Raw genomic sequence first — 21204 nt, forward strand, 5'->3', positions numbered from 1 at the left:
TGACCCTGGCCCAATCTGTTATAATGTTTAAGAATATTTATCATTAAAAGACTAGGCCAGGAAATAACAGAACAAAGTGAACCGGTCAAGCTATGTAAACAAACAATGATAGAAAAAGAATCGCCAAACTCCAAATCCCCGGCACTGAAGATGCTTGATGAATGCAGCCACATCAATCGGAGACTACCCCAAGCATCTCTTCCGTGTTCCTTCGAAACAAACGCTCCGCTAGGCCCGGCCTGGCCGCGCATAATTCCAAACAACATTCAGTGAATGGGCTGATATCAACACTGGAGAATCGAGTGTGCGGCCAATCAGTGGCATAGATAACCCGATTAGGCGCAACAGACAAGAACTCGCGTGCCATAGCCTGAAGGTCACGTATTTGATTGTCTTTGCTGAGTCGATACGGCGCAGACATCTTAACATATGTTTCCCCTGCGCGAAGAAGGGAGATCAAGGACGAGAACCCATGAAGGGTGTAGGGGTCGAAAGCCGGTCCATCATCGTCCCACGACGCGAGCTCGGGGCTGCCAAAATGATCGATACAGATGCGCACGCCTAGTCGTGGGAGGATCGACTCGACCATCGGGATCATCTTGAGGGGAAGATATATCTCGATGATCCAGTTGAGAGGCCGGGCAATCTCAGCATGTTGGAGTAAGGTCTCTTCTAGCTCGTTCTTGTCCATCGTTTTCCCTACAGACTGAAGGTTGATTCTCAGTCCACGGACTCCGAGGGTATGCCATTCGTTTAAAGTGTCTGGTTTAATGGTGCCAGGGTCAACCACGACAATTCCTCGGCCGCGCGTGGGCCCAAGTTTTCGCAAGGCATCCAATAAACATGAATTGTCCGTACCGTAAACTGACGGTTGCACAAATACGAGATTCTCAACACCTAGTCCGGACCCGAAGGCGAGAGCTTCGGGTAACGTATGTGCGGTGGGTGTATATACCGCTGTTGGAGAGACAGGAAATCGCTCAGGTTCCACAACATGCATGTGGCTATCCCAGGTCTTTGGAGGGAGTCTCTGCTTGAGCGATACACTTGTGGGCGGGGTATGTGTTGAACGCCGTTGCTCTAAGCGAGTGGAAAGGACATCAAACGATACCGATGAAGGCCCACGAAGGATGTTGGGTTTGGACTGAGTAGCGGTTAGCATCCCGAATAGATAGTAAACAAATGAAGACAGCGGCCGGTCTCTAATAGTAAGCGAGTAGGCAGAGGTACAGGGAAAAGGCCAAAATAAAGCCCTGGGGAGATACTCACAGAGGAACAAAGCGATGTCACTCTAAGACATGACCTAGGAAGAAACATGCTAGTTTCACCGCTCAACGTCCGTGGATGTTGATCTAAGTGCCTGTAATGCAGCGTCCTTTTTCTTTTTTTAAAAAATAAAAAGCACTCATCGGCCGTGTCCGAGCAGCACAATACAACATAGGTAGGGAGTACTCCGTACGATGTACAGCACTTGTGCGACCCACCCGTCAACACCTAGCACGCTTGTGACCAGATGTAGGGAAAAATCGAGCTCGGAAGTTGTCCGTCAAGGGTCGCTTCCAATGCTCAAGCCACGATTTGGGCCTGTTAAATGAGCTGAGCCGTCAAGCGGAGCCAAAAAGTGGATAGATGCGGTGCGATCCGACATTAAAGGGTGGATTCACTTGGAAGTCATTGTAAGGCGAGAAAGGCAATAATGTAAAATGCAATATAGCTTACTCCGTATGCATTTACAGCAATTGCTGAAGCCCTAAGATATGGAAAAAGTACCAAATTGACCCCTCCGCAAAAAAAAGTACCAAGCTCGGATGTTGACCGAACTTGTATTCAGCTCCGAGGCCGAAAACCTGGTTCTCCTCACTTGTCCACTCCCTGAGATCGCACTTCAATTCCCCTACAGAGTAGATTTATTGTTATCAGCCCTCACGGTGAGCTTATACTACGGGTCATGCGATGGATCACATCCCGATGGTCGACCAATCCATACTATGCCCTGGTGATTGCTGTCATTGCCTGTGGCGGGATTCCCAAAGGTACATGTGCAATTCCTTTCACTGGTCTAACTCGTCGGACAACGACCTGCAATAATTAACAATGACATTTGCTAATTGCGTTGTCATTCACAGGCTATGACGAGGGTGGTTATAGCGCCAGTGTCTCCCTCCCCTCTTTCAAGTCCGACTACGACCTCACTACACACCCGGGGGTCAACGCGGCCGAGCTAGCTAACCGGAAAGCGAACATCACCTCCTTCAATGTCCTAGGTGCAGCACTTGGTGCCCTGGTAGTCCTGGATCTCAATGATCGACTCGGGCGCTTGGTGGTATGGCGCCTAGCATGTATCGTGTGGGCAACTGGCACATTGATCCAAGTATTCGCATCCGGTATATACGGACTGCTCTTGTTTAGTCGCATATGGGCCGGGTTAGGCGCAGGCGGTTTAACGGTGACTGCGCCACTGTATTTGACCGAAATAGCCCCTGCTAAGACAAGAGGTCTAGTGGTGGGGATATACATGGTATTCTTACTGGCCTTTCTGGCCATGGGTAAGCTTTTGTCCCTCTATATATCGTATATTGCATATATATTCGGCCCCAATCTGACTTATCGACAGGTTTCTTTATCAACTATGGTGCCAGGGTCCATATGGTGATCACGCGAACCCAATATCGCCTAGTTCAGGCGGTGCCTTTAATTCCTGTCGGGATTGCATATGGTCTGTCGTACCTTTGCCCTGAGACTCCGCGGTATCTCGTTTCGAAACAGCTTCGTCAGGAAGGGCTAGATGTTCTCGCACGGCTACGCGGCAAGGCTATCGATGATCCCGAAATCACAAAGGAATTCGCGATTATCGATGCACGGGAGCGGGAGCGAGCGACAGACTTAGCATCCGTCTCTCATTGGACTATATTCAAAGAGACACAGACAAACCCGAATTACCGACAGCGCTTCTGGCTCCTAATCGCCATGCAAACCATCGCTCAGTGGACCGGCGGGAACGGGATCACATACTACGTAACGACCATATTCCAGGTACGTCAATTACAAGGCAATCATCAGCTACATACAACAAGTATAACAAAACACTAACATATGTGAAACAGTACGCCGGCGTAAAAGACGACGGAAATTCCCTCGTCTCCTCCGGCGCTTATGGGATCGTCAAACTAATCTTCACGATGGCTTTCGCATGGGGTCTAATCGACCTCCTCGGTCGACGCCGCTGCACCCTCGTCGGACTGAGCCTACAGCTTTGCGCGCACATCTACATGGCTATATACATGGGCCTGCGCCCAGGCTCGGCAGACAACAAAGACGCCTCCAACGCTGCCGTCGCCTCCGTCTTCATCTACGCCGTTGGCTGGTCCATCGGCCTCTGCACTGTGCCTTACCTGTACGGCACAGAGATCTTCCCAACGCGCATCCGCAACGTCAGTTATGCGATAAGCATGGCGCTGCACTGGTTCTTCCAGTTTGCTGTTGTGCGTGTTACCCCGAATATGTTTGTCTCGCTTAGTGTCTGGGGTGCTTATCTCTTCTGGGCGCTTATTTGCTTCTCCGGGCTGGTTATCCTTGGTGTTTGGATGCCCGAGACGAAGGGTGTACCTGTTGAGCGGATGGGGGATTTGTTTGATGGGCCGTGGTATCTGCGGTGGCGAGCTAGGCCGAGGGAGTGGGATCTTGATTCCCCGGCTGATATGTCGCAGAATGTTGCGTTGAAGGACGGTCGTGTTTGAAGTCTGGAGATTCCTCCTTGTGATGGTTCTTTTCGTTGTTTCTTTTTGGCATCCCATTGATGTATATGCTTGTCATTTACTGATACCCCATTTGTTATGATTTGGCCCACGTTTGACTTTGATACCGGTTCGATTTTTTATATTTGGGTAATTCCAAGATATCGAATCTATTTTGCATATCAACCAGAGCCTTTTCCTATAATAAGAAGCCGTAGAGATGCCTTCCCTTTCCGTTAATTGGCAGGGAACATACCATTAATGCCGTGAAGCTTGCAAGATTGCTTACATGGATATATATATGTGGTTATATCATTGGATGCTGAAGCGATATATCTACCTCAGATTGATCCTGATCTTTGCAGGCTGCTAATTGTATGTGTATTTGGGAATCACGAAAGCAGAACAGAGTCGGCGAGCAGAGAGAAGAGGAAAAAAAAAGAAAAAAACCAGCTTCAAAACCAGGTCCGAGAGACGTTATAACAAGATCATTGAGGAGGACCACCCCAGCCCTGCTCAAAGACAGGCGTCATAGGCGTCATATTCGTTGTGATCGGCTGCGCATACGAGAATGCTTCATATACCTCAGGCGCGATTTCGTAGGACCGGGGGTCATCCATCGTCATGACGGCGTTTGGCATCCCGCCTAGCAAGTGTGTAGGCGGCAGTTGGGGCATTTCGCCTGAATGCGGGATGTTGAAACCTGGCCCTGTGTGCGGGAAGTTATTGTAGGTTCCCATCAGAGGCGGGTTTTCAGGGCCGGTGGTTTGGGCTTGAGTGGCTACCGATGCTTGTGGTTGGTGGTGCTGACCTGGAGAGACGTGGCGGGATCGGTTGCTGCCTACTGACGGGGACTGGCTGTGTTGAGGGTGGTGTTGAGGTGGGGATTGGTGATGTTGGGGGTGTTCCTGTTCGGTTTTAGGAATAGGCGTGGGCATTGGTCCGTGGATGTTGATTTGGAGTCTTTGGAGCTCCTGAGATATGAGGCTGAGGGCTGTTGTGATAACGGGGTTGGCGGCCTTGACCCTCTCAAGGGCGAAAATGCAGAATTTGAGCTTGTCCAGGGTTCCTGGTGCGGCGTACTTTAGGGCTTGGATCTCGAGTAGGAAAATCGATGCTGCTGTATAGATGCTGTATGCCAGAGAGAGGACGACGTGGCTATCGCCGAATGTACGACGGTATAGATCGAAGAGAGATAGGATTGATGTTGCTGATGCCATGCACTGTACAAGATGGTTCGAGTCATGTGCCTCCGGGCGGGCTTTCAATAGCTCTCGAGAGCAGAGTATTGGTCGGTGGAGAAGGATGTTGATAGTATGATATAAACAGCTAGAAGAATTTCAGTTAGCACCATGTCTTCAATTTACGCAGGATTAAGCACATACTTCAAGATCACGATATGGCTGGGTGGTGAGTATGGAGGAAGATCGACCGCCGCCAATTTCAAGTACTCAGGTAGCTCATCCCACCAGTCACTTAGATTCTTGGCCTGTTCCTGAACACAATCAAAGAATTCAGAGTCCGTGCTTCGGCGGATTGGGTCGTATATGTGGATCAGGATCTGGTTCAATATTTCCGCCAGACCGCACATCTTCATGAAACATGACGTTGAATGCGCCTGTGTTGGTGGATAGTGGGCACCATCAGTGAAGCCTACCCCATGAGGTGTCCATATTTCGATCTCAGCGGTATCATCGAGAATCATGCGTGGCGGGCTAACGTGGGATTGCTGCATCGTTGGCGCCCGGCCGAAGTACAGTGAAACCACCTTATCCCAGAAATAACAACTCCAAAATAGGCGATTCCGTATTTCAATATCCTCATCACTCAAATGAGCAGATCCTGAATATTTCCGGCTGTCGATGGAGATACCCAAGTCGTCCAGCAGCCGGAAGGCCATGCCACTGTATAGCCAAGCTTGCGTTCGATTTCCACGGCCACACTCCTGGGCACTGAGAAGGAGTAATGTCTGAATGGTCGGGATGCCTGCATAACCAACTTTGAGGGAGTCGAACACCCCAGTCAATGCACGATGGGAGAATTGTGCACCGCCGTCATAGGAGTCTAGAAGCGGACCAACTTGAGGCTCGGCTTTGCACCATCGTACCGAGTGAGAAAGAATGGCATTTAACAGGACGTCCGAGTAATACGCCCCATTTATTTTCATATCACCTATTAGGGGAGGTTAGTGTCATATGTCGTCCGGAATAGCAAGGTCGGACAGACGTGTAAATGCAGGACGGTAGACAAAATTCCACAGTGGCTGGATCCAACACCAATGCGAGTCGAGAAGATACTGGAAAGGCTCCTGCAGAAGTGTATCAGCATATGGATCTTTCAAACAGTCCAATTCACCAGAGCCTATACCGGTATAGCAGCCATTTGCTCGAATGCTCTTTCCCGCCATGCGCTATTAACAAGCCGCTCTTTGCGACCCTCCAATTCCTGCGCGTGATGCGAAGTCGACGCGGCTTCATTCACCACCCCACTAGGCAGCTGGAACAAACTAGTCGGACCATGAAATGAGACGCGACCGTCATTTTCCACATTGAGACCATCAAATGCCCGGGTGAGATCTTCAGTATCGGGATCAATCTTTATCTTCGGTCCGCTCGAGCTGGACGTAGCTAAGGATGGCGATCTTGTCTTCCGCACCTCTTCCCCATCGACGCGCTTCGATAAAGCATCCTCCAACTGTGCCACCCTAGCCTCAAGCTGCTTCGTGTACGATAATGTCGGGGCTCTTTGAAAAAAAAAAGGAAATAATCAGCGATTGGCGATAATAGAAGTCATCAAAAAGGGGGGGATCGACTCACAAGCTATACACACACTGCTCGCTGCGCGCTGCGCATCGCGAACATGACGGGCTAGCGCCGTTACATTTAACCTGGTAAGCAGTTAGCTCGGAAATCTCGGGTTTCGTCCGAGGGGATCCGCATGCACCTTGCGTTTACGACAGGCCTCGCATGAGAAGGCGCTCTTCCGGGGGAGACTAGTCTTGGGAGGCTCAGCCATTCCAAGTGTCACCTTTTGAAGGTCCCAATTCGAGAGATACTCCCCGGAAAAAGAAGGGGGGAAAAAGACAAAATGAAAGAAAAGATAAAAATAGGAGAAAAGATTTTTGGCGCCCTACGTGGGGCGCGGGGATTAAGCCTGAGGATTATGAGAATGAAATGGTATTGACGTCGAATCAGCTTGAGCTCGAGTTGGAGTCGAAAGACTTTGATTGGTGGGAGATTTTGGAGATTACCTTACCTCCGAGGGATCTAGGCCCCACTAGAGGTTATTAGGTATAGGGTATAGTTATAGGTTATACATACTACCTAGGTAGTTATAGGTTATACTTATAGGGTATACTTATAGGGTATATAGGGTATACACGTTATATAGAAAGACAATTAGTTGCTTCAAATGCTATTTGCATGGTATTCAATTGTATACACGATTCATAGATCCCTTATTTCTTCCCTTTCTTGAAACCAGGGCCCTTACCCTTACCCTTACCCTTCTTGGGGTCCTTAGCAGAATCTGCATCACCCTTGCCCTTTTTCCACCCGATATTACCATCGTGTCTCATCTGCGAATCATCAAGACGCTTCTTGTCCTTGTTGCTAAGCTTGACATTGCTCTTCTTGGTATTGGGACCGTTCAACTCAACCGCACCCAGCTTGCGAGAAACCTTCTTGTCCTTCTCGGTCTCGAACCACGTCCGCTTCGGCCGCGCCATGATCTCATTACCGTGCTTCATGAGGTTCTCACCCTTGGTGAATTGCATCTCAGCTTGAGAGAACTGCTTCTCGGTCTTTTCCTCTTGCAAGATTTCGGCAACCTCGTCGGCCATATCCTCGGCCTTTTGTGCCCAGCTGTCGGCAACGGCTTGCTCGATCACACGACTGACGATCTTGGCGCCTTGCGACTTACCGGCGCGGACGGCAAGCTTGACGACCTTGCGGTCCGGCTCGGCGGCAATCGTGCATGCACGACCAGAGCGGCCGGCACGAGCTGTACGTCCAACACGATGCAGGTAGATCTCGTGGCTCTGGGGAGCCTCGTAGTTAATGACCGTTTCGACACCCTTGATATCCAGACCACGAGACGCAACGTCAGTGGCGAGAAGGTAGGCAACCTTGCCATCTCGGAAGTTTTCGACGGATTTGATACGCTGTATACGAAGTTAGTGGTTGTAGATATAGGACAAGACTTGTTCCGAACATACCTGTTCTTGGCTCAGACTACCGTGTAGCTCTGCTGCCTTCAAGCCCAATAGGCCGAAAATGATACGAACTCGGTGAGCTTCCTTCTTCTGTCGGAAGAAGATAATAACACGCTTCGTGTAGGCTTCTTTGCACAGGTGCATAAGGTAACCGAGACGCTTGTCCTCCCGTCCGGGACGGAGACGCACAAACTCTTGAATAAGGGTGGATACAGTGTTCTTCTTGGCATCAACCATCAAGCGCATCGGGCGGTTCATACCAACACGAATAAGCTTGTCGATTGAGTCTGTCATGGTCGCAGAGAACAACATAGTCTGGCGAGATTTGGGAATCGTGGTGAGAATCTCGTTCAACTCATCGGCGAAACCATCCTCAAGCATACGATCGGCCTCATCGAGAACAAGAATCTCCAGGGTATCAACTGTGAAACTGGGCGAGTTGCGCATGTGATCAATGAAACGACCGGGGGTGGCGATGATAACATCGGGGCGCTTCTTGAGCACATTCTCCTGCTCGCGAAGACTGAAACCACCAACCAATTGACAGAATGTGACGTCTGTGAAGGTGGCCAGTTTGACGGAAACGTTGTAACACTGAACAGCTAACTCACGAGTGGGCATCAAAACCACAACACGACTTGTAGGGACCTTCCGGGGACGGAAGAGGAGACGTTCGAGGATAGGAACAATGAAGGCAGCGGTCTTTCCTGAACCAGTCACGGCACTACCGACGATATCCTTGCCCAGAAGAGCAACGGGAATCGCCTTGCGCTGGATAGGAGTCGGGTCTGTGAATCCAACGGCAGCGAGACCTCGAAGGATGGGGCGGGAAAGGTTGAATTCTTGGAATGTCATCTTGGCCATGTTGGCCTTGGTATCGACCTTTTCTTCGGGGGCAAAGAACGCTTTACGCTTCTCTGCTTCCTCCTCGTCCACCTCGCTCTCTACATCGGACTCCCGGTCTGAGCCATTGTCGTCGGGGTGACCAACGGGTGTGGCGACAGAGTCGTTGTCAGATGCAGCATCGTCATCAGAATCCTCATTCTCATCCTTGTCCTCATCGTCCTCCTCATCTTCATCCCCAGAGCCAGGCTCAGGGCCCTCGGCATCACTCTCCTCCTCGCCGTCTGCGCCCATGCCGAAGGCGTCGTCAGCCATGAGCTCATCATCCTCGAAGTCAACGGGCATTTCGTCGCCCGATGCAGCGTCGTCTTCAGATGCGCTGGCGCTCTCTTCCTTCTCGGCGGCCTTCTTTTTCTGCTTCTTAGCAGCAGCCTCATCCTTCTTGGCCTTCCTCCGCTCAATGATGTCGTCAATATCGACAGCCTTCTTGTCCCCCGAGCGTTTCTTCTCGTTATCATCAATACCCCAGCCATCGAAGCCTTCAGTGACACCACGGTTCGCGATACCGCCAACATCGAACTCGAACTCGGGGTTCAAAACGCCGTCGTCTTCTGTTGCATCCGCTGCAGCATCATCCTGGTCCTCCTCCTCTTCCGATTCGGGCTCGGGTGCAGGCTCGGCGTTCTTTTTGTTCTTCTTGGCGTTTTTCAATTGCTGCTTTTCCAGCTGCTTCTGCTTCTTGTTCTTGGGCTTGACGGCTTCGACCTCGCGCTTGCGCTTTTTGTTGTCTGATGCTGGCGCATTATCGCCCTGCATCTCGTTGTCATCTTCTTCTTCTTCTTCGAAACGGGTTTCGTTCTCGTCGTCGGAGAGCGTGAATACGAAATCATCGTCTTTGGCGGAACTCCGCTTCGCCGATTGAGGTGCCATTTTGAAGGCTGGCGCAAATTCCAGTAGGTATTTGGTAGTTTTATGTCTTCCACACTATCTCAAACAGTCTCAGTAGAAAATCCAAGACCCCCGAACACTGTGCAAGCAACTCAACCTCGCCGAGAAGAAATGGATCAACATGCGAAAAAAAAGTTCCCCGGGCGGTGACAGGAAAATTTCTGATGACATAATCAGTCTGCTTCGAGATGCCCGATTGTCACCAGCCTCTCTCTCTATTCCAAGGCTGCCTCGCTGCCTATCATTCTATTCCAAGCTTATTATCAAGGAAGAATTAATTTAATCATACAGTTTCGATTCACTAGCTACCTATGTGGGTATTAATTCCTTCTCCGCCTGATATCCCCATATGCCTTTTCAACACATCGACCCTTTTTTTTGGTGAGACATCCTAGATGTGTCTGTCATAGTAGTCTCATTTTGTTTTCAATTTTTTTTCCGTTTTTCTTCCCTTTTTCTTCCAGACCGTCATTTCTCCCTGCCACCAGATTTTCCGAAGATCAGCTCCCTCCATAGTCTCCACATCATTCATTCGCAGGCCCATCAGACGTAGTTGAGCATCGCAGACTGAGTACCACTCCCCTGTGGCCGAGTTTGAGCCTGAGGTCGGCCCTTGACACCATTGCTCGATTGTGGGGCCTTGATGCGACGAGCCATGCATTGAAGATCGAAACTAAGAATATGTGTTAGCAAATACAATCCAGGATGAAAGTGAAGAGCAAGAACAAGACATACCTCTTACCACTCTTCACTCTCGCATTCTTAAATCCGCACTTTTCCTCAAAGCCAAAGTCCCTCTCCAACCACTTCTTGATCCAGGCATGCTCCTCCCGGGCCTCTGGGGATTTTGCAATGGCGCAAACCATTGATCTGAGGAAGCATCCATAACCCGCACCGTACTGCACTGTACCAGTTCGGTCGAACTCGTAATCTTTGCTTTGTTTGGAGGTCACATCAAAACAAGAGAGGACCATATCAACAAGTGCCCGTCCAATGTGCTGCTTCTTGCTACTCTCTTGGACGAAGACATGCAGCTCACCAGTGTGCTTGTCAGCGCGCTTGCCGTGTCCATGGAATCCGACATAGGCGTAGCCAACCACAGGGTCGATCTGGTTACGACACAGGCGCTCTGGCGGACGTCGAGCAGCGACGACGAAGGGGAGGTGGGTTTTCTCGGCAAAATTGAACAAGCTCCCCAACGTCATTCGCTTCCATGGATCGGGTTTTACTGCTCAAAGCTGAGGTTCGAGCATACCAGTTCACTATTTCAAGGATAGAAGAAACGTCATACTGCTCCGCAGGACGCAGATAGATGCCGGGTGGAACAACCTTCGAATCCGGTGGCAACTCTAGCCAAGCACGGTAAGCCGCAGTACGGCGAAGGTGCTCTTGGTGTTCCTGTTCCTTCTTCTGTCGTCTTCTGTTGACCTTCCCCAGGTTGTATACGTAGCCTTCCGATGTCTCGTGCCAATGCATGCGTGTCAGCTCATCTTTCATGTCCCTAGGGGTGGGGATATGCTTGATGTCTGGCAGAAACATAGAAGACTGTCCGTCGGGCATCGCGGTTCCGTCAAAGAAGGCAGCGTGGTAGATGTCGACTTGGTGTCCTGCCGGAATCTTATCCCACCAGGTGCGGAATTGCTTTCTGACACTCGCGTTGGGAAGATCAAACGACGTAATTCTATGTTTGAATTCGTGCCATCGATCCTCTCCATCTTGGACGTCCAAATTCCAGTCATCAAGAAGAGATCGTTCCGGCTCGTAAACAACTTTCTTGCAGTCCGATGTCAAGGCAAGGGTGCCATTTTGGACGATTGGGTAGATACGATGAGATTTTGCGTATGCATTTGCTTGCCTTTTGCGTTGGGCATCCCACTGGGTCCGAAACTCCACATTGTTGGACCTTTTGACCGTCTTTTCGATTTTTCCATGTTCATAGTCAGGGATATAGTCGGGTGGGTCAGCTGCTGCCCACGGCTCAGGTTCCTCAACGCCTTCGGCAGTCCTGGGTTTGGCGAGCAACTCATAGACAACACTGCCCAAATCGACCCCAGGCCCATCCCTTGCTGTGGGAAGCATCTCGGGGCAGGAGTGACTCTCGTTTTCCATGCCGAACAGAGGCTGTTTCACGGGCATTTTCTCTCTCCTCTGTTTGTCAAACTGTTTGGTCAAATCCCAAGTTTTTTTCCAGCTCAGATTCTCTATGCTCTGTATCAACTTATTTCTTTCCATTTCGTCCATGGATTCGAAAACATGAAGCATGGCTGAAACTGAACTAGAGCCATTCAGGGCCACTGTCGATGTTGGCTTGTTGAACTTGTTGGGCGGCTTTTGATAGACAGCATCCCTACCACGTAATGGCATAGATATTTCAATTTCTTCTGCCATTGTGATATGAACTAGGTCACGGGGAATTGAATCGGAGTTTCTGGTAGATATGTTCAAGTCAGCTAGGATTCTCAAACATCATTGTCACGGTGCTTCTTTGGTCTATTCTTGGTCTCCCTCTCTCTTTTCTTTAATAGCATGTGAAATTGGAAAACAAGGAAGCAGTTGCGAAGTTCTGCGAACCCACTTGGGGTAGGGCTTGCAACTGTGCCTGTTCCGCACATATGTCACTTGTGGGTGGCCTCGTGTTTGTTCCTCAAAGGGTGTGACGCGTAAAAATGTTTGATAGCAAGCTTACCTGAATGATCGGATGTATTGCAGTCAGTTCCCTAGCGAGAGCTGACTGTAGAGGCACGTTCGGCGTTGTGGATACTTGGAGTAAGGAAATGAAACGAACGAAGTGATGAAAGGTAGGAGAGATGAAGGTGGGAGAGATGAAGGTGGAAGAGATGATGAGTGGAAAGGACGAAGAGGAAGATATGGGGGGGGGGAGGGAAGAGAGAGCGGACTTGGGGACTGGGAAACCTCGAACATTTCCTCTCAGTTCACACCTCTGGTTACCTTCACAATTTCCTATTATCCGATTATACGTCTATATTATTCCCTCTCATCCAAAGAAGCAGTTCAACCATACTTCGTTCAAATACTGTTTTGGGGTCTCAAAAGCTGGATACTGTGATATCTATCTGGATAGACCTAAGACAAGGAGATGAAGTCGGCACAGGTGATCCAAAGATCCGAGTTGACAGCATGACCTTCGATTTGTCTGCTTGCAGTATATAACATCTGGTATATATTTATGCATAGATATCTGAGTGTTGGTATTCAGATAAAATGGTCTCAGGCCTTGAATTTCGGGATTGTCTTGCGACTAGTCGATGCCATAGCCTGGAGTCCGATACAGTGAGAGCCTTTTGGAAAATCAACCTAGCGAAATGTTCACCAACATCACATTCAGATAGGCATGTTTGAATATAAAGTCACGTTGTAGTAATAGGGAGGAATATAATATCGACCGATCGATAGACACGATCAAACCACATCTGGAGCCTGCCAGCATTTTTCCTTTTCCAACTCCCCCTCCAAAAAGCACAAACAGGGTATTTTCGCAACCATGTTGTCTATACTTCGAAAAGCCCGCTTAAAGGATAAAGAAATGCGTATATTGATGCTGTATGGACCCTGGCCGATCGTTCGGACCGAGATGCTAATGATTGCAGGGGTCTTGACAATGCCGGCAAGACGACCATCGTCAAGCGAATTATGGAGGAGGATGTCACAACAGTCAGCCCGACTCTAGGATTTATTATCAAGACAATTGACTTTATGGGGTAATTTGCCATCCCTTTAATATCTCGAGCTCTGCTAACTCGGCGCAGATACAAACTCAACATATGTGAGCCAACCCAGGTTTCTTGTGGGCACCCGTACTGACAGTATTAGGGGATGTTGGAGGACAAAAAACACTCCGATCCTACTGGAAAAACTATTTTGAAAAGACCGACACGCTAGTCTGGGTTGTCGATGCTACAGATCGACTCCGGGTTGACGATTGTCGACAGGAGCTCTCGGGTCTGCTTCTCGAAGAGGTACGGATGACGTCCCCACCCGCAAAATCTTGAAAAGCGTCAACTGAACCTATTCCACCAGCGCCTTACGGGTGCTAGTTTACTAGTATTTTTGAATAAGACAGATGTGGAACATTGCATGAGCGAGCAAGAGGTCCGAGAAGTAGGTCTAAGTTCTTCCTTTGGAATTCGGTGAAGTCTGCCGGACTTTGGCTAATGTTTTATGCAGCGTCTTGACTTGGATTCAATCAAAACCCATAAGTGGACTATCCTGCCATGCAGTGCAATGACAGGCACAAATCTGAATGAAGGTCTGGAATGGGTGGTACAGGATGCCAAGGACCGATTGTTCCTTTATTAGTGCATTTGGGGGAAATCGGGGTGTCTTCTCTTGATATCTATACATATCTACAGCAGATATCTAATACAGTATATGTCAAGTTGTCTCTTCCAATTCAGATTCTGGTCTACTCATGTATTAGGTTAAAGTGTGTTGTCTCCCCCGTTATATTTAAACTAACTAGTTATATTTAAACTAACGTGCCATCAGTCATATTCTAAAAATCATCGATGCGGTGCATGTTATGCATACCTTTTATAATACTGCTTACATCTTCCAAAGGACCATCTAGTTTCCAAATATCAAAGGAAGTAGGCTGCTCATATCCGATAGGCTAGAGTAGAACTTTACAAAAAGTGAAGAAAAGTAATGTTTTCATTTCATCGTGTACGGGTTACCGTGTACTCCGTATGGAGTTACAACCTAGCGTATGCAAGGCACAAACTGATATATCCAATACTAAAATGGTTCACATATGATCCAACTATGAGTTCAACTTAGTCCTTTTTACCTCGCCCCTGAAAATCAGAAAAAACCAGAAAAAAACCCCCAAGGAACCAGAAAGAAGGAACCCAAAGCCCATGGAACAAGAAAAAACTGCGGGGCCCATCGGTCCACATAAATAATGAAGAGTAAACAAAACCCTTATGGCCGATTGGGATCTGGTCTGTATAAATGCATCTATCCATGCTGATGTAGGAAAAAAAAACAAAAATAAAAATTTAGAATAAGAAAGAAAGATAAATAGATTAAAAAATATATAAGGAAGAAAAAAAAAAAGTGATATGTGAGCCAATGAATTTGTTGATCATCGTCAGTCCCGATTTAATTTAAACAGGGCGGAGAACACAGCCCTTCTTCCACTCTACAACTCTTTCCCCCTCATTCGTTTTATTCTAGGAGCCGTGCATGAACGCCAGGAGTTCTAGATCATGGCTGTTCCCAATGAGAGTTCCGAGGACGTCAATGATTTCCTTCAGCGCATCCGAGAACTAGGCGAGCGCCGCGATAAGGAAGACGATGACCGCACCAAGAAACTAGAAGAAGAGATCCTGCAGGGTCGGAAGGAAAGGCAAGCCCGACGAGCTGGTATATACTCCCTCTTCCCCTTGATGCAAGCAATGTCTGCATAGTCATAGCATTTGCTGCAGGTCAACAATGTGCTGATATCCGGATGACTCAAAACAGAGCGTGCACGATCACTAGCCCTTACCGACGATTCATCCACCCTCAATATCGCACGACTGAGTGTTTCCTCTATCAGCGCCCGGTCTATCGAACCCCCAGAACACCTCGAGCCAACACCCCAAACATCCCAAACATCCCAAACCCCAGGATCTGAGCCACCCACCCTGAGCGCCGTAGATTCGAGTCAAGATTTCGAAGCCTCTGACACCGACAAGCGGCGTGGATCGATCCCGGATTTCGGAATGGATTCTCCCTCGCGGACACTGCCACCTTTGTCTCGTAGCCGAGCGGGGACTTTGTCATGGCAGCAACGCCCCTCTTCGCGGGAATTCGGCATGTCACCCGGCTCAACATCTCCAACTCGCTCCCCAACTCGCGCAAGCCACCTCAGAAATTTGTCCACGGCATCGGATGAGAACACACTTTCTCGACTTCAATTTGGGTTCCCGCGGTCCTCGAAGGATGCCCCTGTGCTCCCTCCATCGCCAGATCATGGGACTGGGTCATTAGCACACAGGGAGAAGGAAGAACAGAGGGAGGTCCAAACAGACGTGGGTGTGGGGCACCAGGAGCCGGAAGTAAGTGAAGAATCAAGTACCGAACTAGATAAACTTGCGGCAGTAGAAGAGAGATCATCGTCGCCTCCGAGAACCGGTTCTCGCGATAGCAACATGAGCCATCGCTTCTCTGTATCATCCGTTTCGGCCACTGGGCTGGGGTCGCCAGTGCACCTGTCAGAGACTCCAAAGCTCGAGCCTCGACAGAATGATCCCTCCTTTGAGGAATCTATGTCACCCTCTCCAACTCAGCGGCGGATGTCACCAGAGCGAACACGGTCGACCTCACCTACCAAGGGTCTGGGAGGCTTTGTTCAGAGTGCGATGATGAGAAGATCAGATAGTGTGTCAAAAAGGTGGAGTGCGCAAGTTCCACAGGGGCTCGGGCGGTCAAATTCCATTGTGTCAAATCGCAGCAGTGTGGGAGGTCCAAGTTTGAGTGAAATGACCCCTCCAACTCTTGGGCGAATTGGACGTGAACCTTCAACTCTCCTGCAACGACCAGGCTCCAGCCACAGCGAGGCACCCACCGAGACAACCGAACGACCAACCACACCGGCAGATAAAGACAGTGTGAATTTTGAAAGCACAGGAAAATCATTCCGACCTGGTCACTCGCGTTCTGCTAGCTCTGCCACCGCAGAAGGCGGCGACGCTCAAAGTCCATTTACCTCGAAAACAATGGACCCTAGGCGCTGGAGCCCCAGCAAGGCTTCTTGGTTGGAGAGTGCTCTCAACCGACCAGAACTACCACGACAAACCACCAGACCCCCATCGCAGCCCAACTGGGCTAAAGACCGGCAATCGCGAGGTAGCGTGGATTTGGGACGAGTCAACAATTTCAAGGAAGTCACCCCTCTCGGTTTGATGCGAACACCCCCGCCAGGAACTCAAACCAAACTACCTGGCGTCTCTGGTCCATCCCTTCCTACAAGTCCTATTAAGGATGGTGTTCCTGAGTCTCCATCAGGATTCCCTCTGAAGAAAATTGGTGCCTCTGGTCCATCCCTTCCTACGAGCCCTACCAAGGATGTCGTTCCTGAGTCTCCATTAGGATTTCCTCTAAAGAAAGTCGGTGCCTCTGGTCCGTCGCTTCCTACAAGTCCTATTAAGGATGGTGTCCCTGAGTCTCCATCAGGATTTCCTCGGAAGAAAATCGGTGCCTCTGATCTGTCGCTTCCTGCGAGCCCTATGAAGGAGGCAGCTCCTGAGTCTCCATTAGGATTTCCTCGGAAGAAAATCGGTGCTTCTGATCCGTCGCTTCCTGCGAGCCCTATGAAGGAGGCAGCTCCTGAGTCTCCGTCTGGCTTCCCCTTCAAAAAGCCAAGCATCTCGGGTTTATCGATTCACAGGAACTCTGCCTCAGATCCTCCCTCTGAATTCCCTTTCAAGAGGCCTGGTACCGCTGGAGGGTCAGTCAGTGGAAGCCCTGAAGGCAAGTTTAAAGCAGCACCTGAGTCTCCCTCGGGATTCCCTTTCAAAAAGCCTAGTAGCTCGGGTTCATCACTCCACAGAAACTCCGTCTCAGAGACTCCGGCAGAATTCCCGCTCAAGCGGCCCAGTATCTCTAGTCCAAGCCTTGTCAAGGAGACTGCCCCTTCTTCTCCGTTGGAGTTCTCATCCAAGAAACCCAGTATTTCTAGTCCCTCGATCGATGGAACACCCGAAGCAAAATTGAAGGAGACAGTCCCACAATCTCCATCAGTTCTCGGTAGCCCTGGCCCCAGACAAACAAAAGAGGAAACTCCGGCTTCTCCATCGCCTGTCGATGAAGCTCTCAATGCCCTATCAGGCGGCGCACCGGCGGAGGAGCCTAAGCCTGCCTCTCCCGCTGGAATGGAGAATGAGTCGCAAGAACTACCGGCACCTGAAGAGTCCGAGCCTCAATCTACTCCCACTCGCAGGGTCCCTCCTGACTCGTTGAGCCCCAAACCCAACTTTTCCATCTCTACTTCCTCGCGGGGGCCAATTTCACCCACGTCGAAACCACAATCTCCTGTGGTGGACTTCCGAGCAAACCTACGGAAACGAGAAGTCGTCAAAGATAACGGTGATGACAAAGAACCAGAATTTAAAAATGTATTTGGGCGCCTCAAAAAGACCGAAACTCGCAACTATGTTGCACCCGATGAGCTCAAGGGCAATATCCTACGAGGCAAAGCTGCCTTGAACAACACTGGCGGACCAAAGAAGACCGAGCGGGTTGATGAATTCAGGAGAAGCCTTGTGACACGCAAAGATGAAATGAAAGCCGGCGGAGGCTCCATCAGACGGAATACCGCCGGAGAGCAGGATGCGCCGCAAAAACTGACTGACGTCGTCCCAGAAGCAATTGCTGTTCGGCAAAATATGACCCGGGCAAATAGCATAAAGCAGGCACCTGTGGATGAGCCGATGTTGCCCGCTAAGACCTTCGGTTCTCGAACCTCACAGGATAGACCACCATTATCGTCCCCGAATTCATCGTTTAAAAGTATCGGTGGATCGCGAGCTTCTCAGGAACTACAGCCATTGTCGCCATCTTCTGCCAACGATGAGCCGATGTTGCCCGCTAAGACATTTGGTTCTCGAAGTTCACAGGACAGACCGCCATTGTCGTCCCCGAATTCATCGCTTAAAAGTATCGGCGCATTGCGAGCTTCTCAGGAACCACAGCCGTTGTCGCCATCTCCTGCCAACGATGAGCCGGGCTGGCCCTTAAAAGATACCGGTTCTTGGCGAGCGTCTCAAGAATCGCAGCCGTTGTCACCGTTCCCTGCTGATGATCCCATTGATGAGCCAGAGGAGGCAATCCCAGCGGCGAACGACTACAAGCAAACTCCCGAAATTGTTTCTTCAGCGGAGCGGGAGGATACCCGCGAAGACGTGGCACCAATCGAGCCCAGCGTAGTGAAGATGCAAGAACCCTCAGTCAAGACACTCCGCCCAGTTCGTCAATGGCCACCGGCGCCTGTCACAGATGCCACCGTGACTCCAACTCTAACAGCTAAAAGCAAGTTGGCGGGCCGAATCAACCCTGCGCTAGCTGGCCTGCTTTCTCGTGGTGCGCCTGCCAGTGACGGACCGAACAAGCAGCTGTCAACCCCCGTTTCAACGCAGAGTGACCCTGCTTCGCCATCCGCGCCTCTCACGCACATCACAAAGGGTCGTGCCAGAGGCCCGAAGAGACGACTTCCCCAGACGACCGATATCCCGACCCCGTCCGCTCGGGATGATACTAAGGAGGTTGGTGCTATTTCATGCTCTGAAGCCACCCCGTCCCAGACTCCTACAATCCCTGTTGAATCCTTGGACATCGATTCGGAGTACCTGTCGCAGCCTGATGAAACCCCAGTTCCTGACATCAACCCCCGTTCAGACAGCCCAGTCACCGAGCAGCTTCCGGATATGAACACTCCTCCACAGGATACCCTCGAACGCGATACGCCCCAAAGCGGATTTCCCCAAGCACTTCAGACCCGTTCCCTAACAACGGATTTCGACATTTTCCCCTCCGCCACCTTTGAGGCGACTTCCAGGGACCCCAAGAGTCCTGGAGAGGTGAGTCCATCAAGCGGACCACCTGTCCCGCCGAAGTTCGACCATCCCGCGTCCGATCCTCCCACGTCCCCCTCGACTGTAACACCAAAGCCACAATGGGGCCAGCAAAACCGGTTTGCGTCCTCATCGCCATCCCCTCTCCGAACAAGTCACAAAGAGAACCAAATGGACTCACCTATGAGTCAGCAGAAGAGCATCCCCGGTGTTATCGTCGAGTCAGCACGCAGTTCCGTCTCACGGCCCATGAGCCATCCCTCCCCACCAGTACCCCCTAAAGACGGTGATGTTATGATTCCCAAGCCAACCGATCCGCGCAGACTTTCAAGAAAGATGTCTGCCCCATCGCTGGTTGCGCAAGCTAGTGAGGCACGTGAGGTAATTGCGGGCTTCTTCAAGACACTCCCCAACGCTCGAAACCGGATGGACATTGATCCCCAGCTGATGTTGATGCGTAAGCCGGACGATGTAAAGATCAGGATCATGAAGCGACAGATCTGGGAGCTTACCGGTGATGGGAGGCGTCAGGAACTTCCTTCCCACCAGGAGTACATCCTATACCAAGGCAGCATGTATCTCTGCGTACACACATTCGAGAACGGACGAAGCAGCACCTCGGAAGTATACCTTTGGCGTGGAGACGATGTCCCCGAAGCCTCGGTAGAGAATGAACAGCCGTTCGCACGCAAGGTCGCTCGTGAGAATAGCTCTAAGTTGCAAGTCATTCGACAGGGCAATGAGCCCACACGGTTCATTCAAGCACTTGGCGGCATTATGATCACGCGTCGTGGATCCAGCTCTCGCCACAATTCATCGGCTCTCTATATGCTTTGTGGCCGGAAACACTTGGGCGAGATGACCTTTGATGAGGTGGACTACTCACTGCGCAACCTCTGCTCTGGTTTCCCTTACGTTGTCTCTGCTCCCTTTGGCAAGCTCTACCTATGGAAGGGCAAAGGCAGTGGCCCTGAAGAAACCGGCGCAGCCCGACTTATCGGCATGGACCTAGGCCTCACTGGAGAGTTTGAAGAGGTCACCGAGGGCGAAGAGCCGGAGGATTTCTTCGATGTCTTCGCAGGCCCCCGGGAGGCCGCGCCGCACATGTGCCAAGATCACTGGCAGCTCAAGTCGAAATACAACCACTTCCGCACACGACTCCTCCGGGTCGACCACGAACTGAACCCGCCAACGCGTTTCTGGAATATCCGTCGTCCGGGCTCAAGTTCACCAGTGGTCAAGGCAAACGATTGCGTTCAAGAAATCGAGCCATTCTGCTATCGAGACATCACTGAGAAAGATGTATACGTTCTGGACACCTTCTTTGAGATCTACGTGTAAGTACTACCCTATCTGAATACCCTCCACTTGACTGATACTAATTCCGCTCTCACAGGATTATCGGCGAGCAAGCCTCACAGAAGTCTGCCGATTTCGCCTCGGCAGTGGTCTTCGCGCATGAATATGGTATCCTTGCCACATCCCTCCAGGACCGACCATTTATCCCCAAAAGTTTCGTGGCCCTCGGCGGCGTGCCTGACCGCTGCCAAAGCGCATTCCGCAAATGGAACCCACGTAATCAGCATGCGCCTTTCGTGTTCTCTCTGGATGTTGTTATCGAAGCGATTCGAGCACCAGAGAATTGAGTGAGATCTTTTCGGGGGATTGGGGTGTTGCTTGTTATCTGATTTGAGGGGGCTTCCACTTTGAATTTGTGCATATTTCGATTTGTACAGGCCCTACAGAGCATTTCGGAGTCCTGTGTATTTGTGCCATATTTGCGCCATATTTGCGCCATAGAGGAAACTGGAGCATCTGGGGAATCTGGGGATGTAGATAGGTGGGTTTCGCATTTGAGTTGGTGTATTTAGGCAATTGATTTTAAGAATTC

At 50.3% G+C, this 21204-nt stretch overlaps 7 protein-coding genes across 7 annotated transcripts; 3 read left to right on the forward strand and 4 right to left on the reverse strand.

Moving 5' to 3' along the window:
• Positions 1-172: 172 nt before the first annotated feature.
• Positions 173-1162, reverse strand: N7516_005392 (putative TIM barrel metal-dependent hydrolase; the record flags this gene model as incomplete). The annotated part of the gene is made up of 1 exon (XM_057218112.1): positions 173-1162. The coding sequence occupies one exon, from the start codon at positions 1160-1162 to the stop codon at positions 173-175; it is 990 nt and encodes a 329-aa protein (XP_057079995.1).
• Positions 1163-1948: 786 nt separating this feature from the next.
• On the forward strand, positions 1949-3737 carry N7516_005393 (uncharacterized protein; the record flags this gene model as incomplete). The annotated part of the gene is made up of 4 exons (XM_057218113.1): positions 1949-2033; positions 2127-2546; positions 2615-3033; positions 3105-3737. The coding sequence occupies 4 exons, from the start codon at positions 1949-1951 to the stop codon at positions 3735-3737; spliced, it is 1557 nt and encodes a 518-aa protein (XP_057079996.1).
• A 485-nt stretch (positions 3738-4222) lies between these two features.
• Positions 4223-6749, reverse strand: N7516_005394 (putative C6 transcription factor; the record flags this gene model as incomplete). Its single annotated transcript, XM_057218114.1, has 6 exons — positions 4223-5063; positions 5120-5906; positions 5961-6042; positions 6102-6477; positions 6551-6621; positions 6678-6749. 6 exons carry the CDS (start codon positions 6747-6749, stop codon positions 4223-4225), a joined length of 2229 nt encoding a protein of 742 aa, XP_057079997.1.
• Positions 6750-7191: 442 nt separating this feature from the next.
• drs1 (putative ATP-dependent RNA helicase DRS1) lies at positions 7192-9720 on the reverse strand (the record flags this gene model as incomplete). The annotated part of the gene is made up of 2 exons (XM_057218115.1): positions 7192-7896; positions 7951-9720. The coding sequence occupies 2 exons, from the start codon at positions 9718-9720 to the stop codon at positions 7192-7194; spliced, it is 2475 nt and encodes an 824-aa protein (XP_057079998.1).
• A 561-nt stretch (positions 9721-10281) lies between these two features.
• N7516_005396 (GNAT family N-acetyltransferase) lies at positions 10282-12126 on the reverse strand (the record flags this gene model as incomplete). Its single annotated transcript, XM_057218116.1, has 3 exons — positions 10282-10411; positions 10474-10929; positions 10994-12126. 3 exons carry the CDS (start codon positions 12124-12126, stop codon positions 10282-10284), a joined length of 1719 nt encoding a protein of 572 aa, XP_057079999.1.
• A 1114-nt stretch (positions 12127-13240) lies between these two features.
• On the forward strand, positions 13241-14055 carry N7516_005397 (uncharacterized protein; the record flags this gene model as incomplete). Its single annotated transcript, XM_057218117.1, has 6 exons — positions 13241-13299; positions 13347-13457; positions 13506-13522; positions 13570-13715; positions 13777-13857; positions 13924-14055. The coding sequence occupies 6 exons, from the start codon at positions 13241-13243 to the stop codon at positions 14053-14055; spliced, it is 546 nt and encodes a 181-aa protein (XP_057080000.1).
• Positions 14056-14966: 911 nt separating this feature from the next.
• N7516_005398 (putative gelsolin repeat protein) lies at positions 14967-20959 on the forward strand (the record flags this gene model as incomplete). Its single annotated transcript, XM_057218118.1, has 3 exons — positions 14967-15123; positions 15223-20650; positions 20710-20959. 3 exons carry the CDS (start codon positions 14967-14969, stop codon positions 20957-20959), a joined length of 5835 nt encoding a protein of 1944 aa, XP_057080001.1.
• Between the last annotated feature and the right edge of the window lie 245 nt (positions 20960-21204).

The sequence above is a fragment of the Penicillium verrucosum genome (assembly GCF_028828655.1).
Source record: "Penicillium verrucosum strain IBT 35672 chromosome Unknown utg000001l_segment0_segment0, whole genome shotgun sequence".
Lineage (NCBI taxonomy): Eukaryota > Fungi > Ascomycota > Eurotiomycetes > Eurotiales > Aspergillaceae > Penicillium > Penicillium verrucosum.